This window comes from Mandrillus leucophaeus, unplaced genomic scaffold (assembly GCF_000951045.1).
Source record: "Mandrillus leucophaeus isolate KB7577 unplaced genomic scaffold, Mleu.le_1.0 Scaffold1032, whole genome shotgun sequence".
In the NCBI taxonomy this organism is placed as follows: Eukaryota; Metazoa; Chordata; class Mammalia; order Primates; family Cercopithecidae; genus Mandrillus; species Mandrillus leucophaeus.
In genome coordinates this window covers 832,533-840,788 of record NW_012098455.1, presented here as the reverse complement: position 1 = coordinate 840,788, position 8,256 = coordinate 832,533, and the positions used below count along the sequence as shown (strand labels likewise).

The 8,256-nt window shown below is 42.4% G+C and overlaps 1 protein-coding gene across 1 annotated transcript in view; it reads left to right on the top strand.

Annotated features, from left to right (window-relative positions):
* Nucleotides 1-6: 6 nt before the first annotated feature.
* Nucleotides 7-8,256, top strand: part of MMGT1 (membrane magnesium transporter 1) — an 11,851-nt gene continuing 3,601 nt past the window's right edge. The window contains exons 1-3 of the mRNA XM_011978448.1: nt 7-471; nt 2,831-2,883; nt 6,196-6,299. Of these exons, the coding sequence (XP_011833838.1) occupies nt 393-471; nt 2,831-2,883; nt 6,196-6,299 (236 nt within the window). The 5' untranslated portion in view covers nt 7-392. The remainder of the gene's footprint in view (nt 472-2,830; nt 2,884-6,195; nt 6,300-8,256) is intronic.

The following is an 8,256-nucleotide window of genomic DNA, read 5'->3' as shown; positions in this document are numbered from 1 at the left end:
CCCGTCCCTCGCCCCACCCTATTCTCGCCACTGGCCCCGCCCCCCTCTCGCGCCCGCGCTTATTTGCCGGCGCCCTTCCTCCTCGCTTCCCCATTGCTCCGGCTTTTGCCTCTTCGTTTACGACTCCGTTGAGCTCCGCCCCTCCCAGAGAGGGCCTCCATAGCGCAGGTTCGTGGGTTCTCGCGGACCTTTTTCCGTGTAGCTTTCTCCTTCTTCCCGGCATTCCTGTTTCCGTTTTCTCACGGCCCTCTGCCTTTTCCACCACTGAGACACTTCGCGCTCAGGACTTCAGTGACGTCATCTTTCTGCGGCGCGCGGACACCCGCCGGTGGAAGAAGAAACAGCTCCGCCGCCCTTCGCTTCTTTTGCTGGGCTGCTGCTCCTTCGGCATCATGGCGCCGTCGCTGTGGAAGGGGCTGGTGGGCATCGGTCTCTTTGCCCTAGCCCACGCCGCCTTTTCCGCGGCGCAGCGTAAGTGCCTGGGGCACGGGGACCGCTTCGGTGTGAAACCCTAGGGGCGGTGTGTGGGCGCACTTCTAAGGGACCATCGGACCGAGTGTCCGATTAATGGTCCTTTGAGACCTTACATTTTGGTGTCACTAAGAAAATCAGTGCAGGAGTTCCCAGTGGAAGATTCGGAGTTTGAATTTGAAGATAGTGTGGCATCTGAAATTGGAGGAAGGTTGGAAGGAGGTGTCTGGGAGAGGATTCAGAATAGGAGTCTCCAGGAATCCAGGACAAGTGATGTCAGATCCAGCATGGGGCAGATCAGGCACAGTTGTGAGATTGAGAACTTTGGATGCTCATGATCCCACGACAGCCAAGTGGACAACATCTTGGGCACTCTTGGGCTGTCCAGGCAGAGACTGAGTAGTTAAGTGACCGATTGCCTCAGGGAGGCACTGTGGTACAGGAGAAAGAGCACTGGACTGGGAGTCTAAAGGGCTGGTTGTTAAAAACTTGCATTACCTCTACATCTGTGTGACCTTGGGCAAAAGATTGGTGCTACACTGCGTTATGAAATTCAGTTTTGGGTCGCTGGTTGAAATTGCGCTGTGGTTAGGTGCTAGAGATACAGTGATGCCCTGAGCCAGTTCAAAGTCTAGAGGAAAGCAACTGGATCGAGAAGTAATTACAGTAAAGTGATATGCTAAAAGTATATAAGGATGCGTGGAAGCAGGGACAGTCATATTTTGGGGGAACTGGGAGGTTAAGGAAAGTATCCTAGATCCTTTCTGCTTACAGTGTGATCAACAGACCAGCATCATGAGCATCACTTGGCAGGTAGTTAGAAGACGCTGTTCAATCAGAATCTGGGTTTTAACAGAATCAGAATTCTGTTCAATCAGAATCTGGGTTTTAATAAGATCCCCAGGTGATTTGTATGCACATTAGTTTGAGAAACACTGTCCTAGAGGAGATTAGGATGCACTGGAGTACTGTGTCATTTTCTACAGTAAGTTTTAACTGTAGAATTATAAGATTGTAGGGCGAGAAGTGCCCTTGGAGTTTACTGAAGTCCAACCCCTTCATTTTACAGATGAGGAAATTCCTGGTTAAAGGTAGTGTTAGAAGCAGACGAGGCTTCATGCAAACTAGCAAGCTAGCTAGGAATTGAACTAGATGGGAGTTTAGTCAAAATCGATTTTTGGTATTGGTTTGATGTTTCTTTTACACTTGTCTTCATGACAGACCTATAGGTTAAAACTAAAGAAATGTATCTAAACACATTCTTCTTTAAGAGTCAATACACATGCACTCAAAAACAGTTTATTTAGTCCAAAGTACTATTACATAGGGATTGCCCTAAGTTCATCTAGAATTAAGATTTTTGTATTTTATGTTTTGGGTGATGAGAATGCCTTGTGGATTTGCCACTGCAGTGAGACCTCTTTATATATAATGATCAGGGAGAGAGTAATATATACCTTTAAGACTTAAGTGTGTCATGTCAGACTGTGGCAGCAAATAGCACAATGTGGCGCTGCGGCATGCTCATCTTTGCTGTAATGAACTTTGTTGTAATAGGGCACCAGTCATTTACTGTATCTTGTTTAATCCTCACCTCACATTATTCTCATTTTACCGTTGTGGAAATTCAGGTAATGAAAAAAAATAGATACTGTATTTCTTTGATTCTAAGACACCCCCCATTTTAACACTCTGAACTTGAGATATGTATTATGATCACTGAGGGCTTCTTTAATTAAATGAAATTATAGTAAATTGAAGAGCTGGCACTGATTTAGGCTTACCAGTTTCCAAATCCTGATCCTTTTCTTTTATCCCTTGCTGTCTCCTGAGGTTAAGGCAGCAGCAGCAGAATTATAATTAACTAGTAGAGGCAGAAATTGATTTCATGGAATTCCTGTTCCACCACTGCCCCGGCGTATCCTCTCAGGAGAACCATTTCCATACCAGTATTATTTTGTCCATACAGTGGTGGTGCTATTTCAGAGTTGAGATTTTCTGTAGACTTTACTTTTTAAATAATTGTGATTTCTTTGACGAGTTAGTGTAACAGTTTTTAGAAGTTTCTAGTATTTCTATAATAATGAAAGAAAAATTATACTGAGGTATTTCTGCCTCATACTTGCTCACTTGTCACTCTTACCCATTTTATAAGGTGACAAAGCAGGTCATGATGAAAATAAAATAGTTGACTAAGATAGGCTGACTGCCTTAGAAGATAGAAGGTTTTGAGGAATCCAGGATTAGCATTACTTTATGTAGCATATAAGTTAGCCACTTCTTTGGTATATTGATTTGCTTCATTTTAAGAAAGAAAAATGAGCTACAATTTCCTTAATGGTATGCTTCTGGTTTATAGATCGTTCTTATATGCGATTAACAGAAAAAGAAGATGAATCACTGCCAATAGACGTAAGTTGGTCATTTATATTCCATTACATGTATGTTTAAAATTAGCCACATAGCTCATAATAATTTTTTTTACTGGTTTTTATACTCTTAAAATTTTCCAGACATGAAATAACATCTGATCTCCACTTTTTTTTTTTTTTTTTTTTTTTTTTTTTTTTGAGATGGAGTCTCACTCTGTTGCCCAGGCTGGAGTGCAGTGGTGTGATCTTGGCTCACTGCACACTCCACCTCCCAGGTTCACGCCATTTTCCTGCCACAGCCTCCTGAGTAGCTGGGACTACAGGCGCCCGCCACTGTGCCTGGCTAATTTTTTGTATTTTTAGTAGAGACAGGGTTTCACCGTGTTAGCCAGGATGGTCTCGATCTCCTGACCTTGTGATCTGCGCGCCTCGGCCTCCCAAAGTGCTGGGATTACAGGCATGAACCACCACGCCCGGCCTCTGATCTCCACTTTTCATCACTCACAAAGCTCAAAGATTTGGAAAGCTTTCTCTATTTGGTTTCCAGAGCTGTAGTCGAAATAGCCTTTCTAGAAGATGCTCTGTCCATGGTATGGGATGGACTTAAAAAGTTGATTATTTAGCTTTATTGCTTAGAAAAGTTCTTTTTTATGTAAAGGAAATAAAGCCAACAATACATTGTTTAGGGACATACATAGGTGGTAAAATGAAAGTGTTTTTTTTTTTTTTTTTTTTTTTTTGAGACAGTGTTTTGCTCTTGTTGCCCAGGCCGGAGCGCAGTGACGTGATCTGGGCTCATTGCAACCTCTGCCTCCCAGGTTCAAGCAATTCTCCTGCCTCAGCCTCCCAAGTTGCTGGGATTACAGGCACCCACCACCATGCCCGGCTAATTTTTTTATATTTTTAGTAGAGACAGGGTTTCTCCATGTTGGCCAGGCTAGTCTTGAACTCCTGACCTCAGGTGATCCACCCCCCTCAGCCTCCCAAAGTGCTGGGATTACAGGTGTGAGCCACAGCACCCGGCCAGGAAAGTGTTTTTTAAACTAAAATGGTAAGTATTCCAGCATCACTCACAATTTTTATCTTTACTAGACTTGAAATTACACAAGTAGTAAGTTCTTTGTAACAGAGTCAAACAGTAAAAACTAAAACGGACCCTACACAATTATCAGAACACCCAACAACAGAAAAACTGACCCCATTCCTTGGCAGTTCCACTTCTACTCCCAACAGTTTGGAGTATAGCAGTAGTTCAGTCTTGTTCCTATACACAAACATTATGTATGTGTAGTTTTACCTAATCCAAACACATATTATTTTTTCTTTAAAAAGCTATACATGTGTATATATGCATAGTTTTATAATTAACTTTTTTATTACATAACAACTTCAGTCTTATTTTCATGACAGATCATATAGATTCTCGTTAAAAGTGCCTGTGACTGCATTGTATAAAACAAGTCTTCTGGCCAGGCATGGTGGCTCACGCCTGTAATCCCAGCACTTTGGGAGGCCGAGGCAGGCAGATCACGAGGTTAGGAGATCAAGGCCATCCTGGCTAACACGGTGAAACCCCGTCTCTACTAAAAACACAAAAAATTAGCTGGGTGTGGTGTGGGTGCCTGTAATCCCAGATACTCAGGAGACTGAGGCAGAAGTATCATTTGAACCCGGGAGGCAGAGGTTGCAGTGAGCCAAGATCATGCCACTGCACTCCAACCTGGGCGACAGAGTGAGACTCCATCTTAAAAACAAAAACAAAAGCCAAGTGTTCTTTGCTTGCTCAACCTCTTTGGAAAGCAGTTGGTATTACCCAATAAAATTGAACGTGTGCATACTCTACACTCAGTATTTCCATGTGTGAACTGAGAGACATGCATATGAATATTCATGTTGATTGTGAAAGTAACAGGAAACAACCCACATATCCAACAGCAACAGCAGAATGGATAAATGGTGGTATTTTTCATATCATGAAATACAAAGCACAGCGAAAACTGGCCAAGCGCGGGGGCTCATGCGTGTAATCCCAGCAATTTGGGAGGCTGAGACGGGCGGATCACCTGAGGTCAGAGTTTGAAACCAGCCTGGACAACATGGTGAAACCCCATCTCTACTAAAAATGCAAAAATTGGCCGGGTGCAGTGGTGGGCACCTGTAATCCTAGCTACTTGGGGGGGCTGAGGCATGAGAATCGCTTGAACCTGGGAGGCCGAGGTTGCAGTGAGCTGAGATTGCACCACTGCACTACAGCCTGGGTGACAGAGCAAGATTCCATCTCAGAAAAAGAAAAATAAAACACACACACACACACACACACACACACACACACACACAAAATGACGTAATGTTGAGCGAGGAAAGCTAGACACAAAAGAATACATTTGAGCCCATTTAAATAAAGTTCAGTATGGGCAAAAGTAAGGCATATATGTTTTAGAGATTCATATATATTTAATAGCTGGTAAAATTATCAAGAAAAGCAAGAAACTGAGTAATATACAATTCAGGACAATAGTTAACTTTGAGAGGGAAGGTAAAGGATATAATCTGAGAGGGACATGTGGGATTTGAAAGGTACTAGGAATGTGGAATTTGAAAGGTACTAGGAATGATCTGTTTCTTAAACTGGGTGGTGGGTACATGTTCTTTTAATTGCTTTATACTGTGTACATACGCTTTCTGCACTCTATGATATGTAACAATAATACTGGCTGGGCATGGTGGCTCACGCCTGTAATCCCAGCACTTTGGGAAGCCGTGGCGAGCAGATCATCTGAGGTCGGGAGTTCAAGACCAGCCTGACCAACATGGAGAAACCCCGTCTCTACTAAAAATACAAAATTAGCCGGGCATGGTGGCGCATGCCAGTAATCTATTCAAGAGGCTGAGACAGGAGAATTGCTTGAACCTGGGAGGTGGAGTTTGCAGTGAGCCGAGATAGCGTCATTGCACTCCAGCCTGGATAACAAGAGGGAAACTCCGTCTCAAAAACAAAAAGCGAAAAACAAAAATAATAATACCTTAAAAATTCTTAGTTGCTCTTGGAAGCAGGTAATATTTGATCATTGAGTTCTAAGTGGCTCAGTACCATTCAGTACTCAGTGATTTTGCTTATTTGAACATGTCACTAGATTTATTTATTGAAGCATCAGAGGTATTTTTGCAGCCAAGCCACAGAATTTATAGATTGTATTGCATCTGAATCCCAATCATTTCAAGTGAGCATTGTCTCCCTGATGGTGGCCCTGAGAGGACTACCTGTTAGAGGCGATAAAGAGGTAGAGAGGAAATTGTAAATGTTTATAATAATGTTTGTGTTATTTAGTAATCTCAATCTTTATACTCACAGATAGTGCTTCAGACACTTCTGGCCTTTGCGGTTACCTGTTATGGTATAGTTCATATTGCAGGGGAATTTAAAGACATGGATGCCACCTCAGAACTGAAAAATAAGTAAGTCTTTCTCTTTTCATAGGCATCGCATTTCATAGAGGTTTGCTGTATTCACATAATTTTTAAAAGTACGTTTTCTGGTACATAAAAGTTGGTTTTGTTTCTACATTTTGATTATGTAGTTTGTGTGAATAATGAGGTAAAAACATTGAGGCGGTATTTGATACTGTAAGAAAAATGGAAGATGAATGCCATATTATTCACAGTAGAATCAAAAAAATACGTTGCTTAAAATTATTGGTTGGTTGTATGGACAGATGGATGAAAATATATAGAAAAATAATGCCTCAGAATTTTTAACCTTCCTCCCTTCCTTCCCCCCTCCCTTCTTTCCCCCCTCCCTTCCTTCCCCCCTCCCTTCCTCTCTCCTTCCATCCCTCTCTTCCTACCATCCTCTTTCTATCCTCTTGTCTCAGCTTAGTCTTTGGGAGAATAAGTGGTTTTCGGTTTCCTCTCTCACTTGAACCTAGTCTGTGAGATAAGCTCTGCTTCCAGGCCCTTTTCTACTACTGGATTAAAAGTATATTTGTTATTCTGCTTTCCTTTTTCTCCTGGAATACTTCTAAGCTATTTTCATGAACGGTGTTTGCTTTTATTTTTCATATTTTTACTTTCCTAAAATCACCCTTTAGGTTTGTTCGATTCTATCTCTGGACTTTACTCACCTCCTTGATCCTGGACATGATACCCCTTTACAATATTTTCTTAGAAGGAGTCACAGTAAACATTTATGTGTTAGAGGAAAGTCATATCCCCCTTTTACTTTTAGTTCATTATGTACATTTTATTATTTATTTTTATTTATTTATGGGGACAGAGTCTCTATCAACCAGGCTGGAGTGCAGTGGCATGATCTTGGCTCACTGCAACCTCTGCCTCCTAAGTTCAAGTGATTCTCCTGCCTCAGCCTGCTGAGTAGCTGGGATTACAGGCACCTACCACCACACCCGACTAATTTTTGTATTTTTAGTAGAGACGGGGTTTCACCATGTTGGCCAGGATGGTCTCGAACTCCTGACCTCAAGTGATCCACCCGCCTTGGGTTCCCAAAGTTCTGGGATTACAGGTGTGAGCCACCGTGCCCCGCCCAATATGTACATTTTAAGGAGTTACATATCAGGCCTCCTTTTTTGTATGGGGGTATGCTTGGATGTTTAGGTGGGCTGACTTGAGATTTGAGTTCTTATCAAAGGAAGAGTTCTCCTATCCTTTCCAGGAAAATAATGTTGAAAAACAAAAACCGTAAAGGCCACAGACCAAAGTATTTGAACTCTTTTAGACTACATGTCTCTCCCTGGAAAAGTAGAAAGGATACTTTACTGTCATCACTGCTTGCTCTTACAAAGAGTCTACCAAGAATCACAGGCAAGGGACCAGGAAAGAAAGAAGTAAAACAATGTCATTAAGTAGGTGGTGGAAAAATATGTGTTTGGACAATAGTAGGTACAGAGGGCCAAAAGGAGTTTTTTGTTGTACTTGAAAGATTCTTGGAAAACAGATCTGTGAAACGATCATATGGCTTGAATAATGAGGGCCAAATGAGAATAATCAAAGCTGTAATCTATGTGCTGCTTTTTTAAAAAGACTGTTCGGCATGGGTTACTGTTAGATTTACAGGGGAGATTAATAGTTGAGCTAGTATTTGTGTTGTTATTCATAGGCATTCTGGAAGGAATGGCTGAATTTAAAAAATGTATTAGAAGCCGGGCATGGTGGCTCACACCTGTAATCTCAGCTCTTTGAGAGGCTGAGGTAGGAGAATTGCTTGAGCCTAGGAGTCTGAGACCACCTGGGCAACATTGGGAGACCCTGTCTCTACAAAAAATAATAATAAAAAAATAGCCATGCCGGGTGCAGTCGCTCAAGCCTGTAATCCCAGCACTTTGGGAGGCCCAGACGGGCGGATCACGAGGTCAGGAGATCGAGACCATCCTGGCTAACACGGTGAAACCCCGTC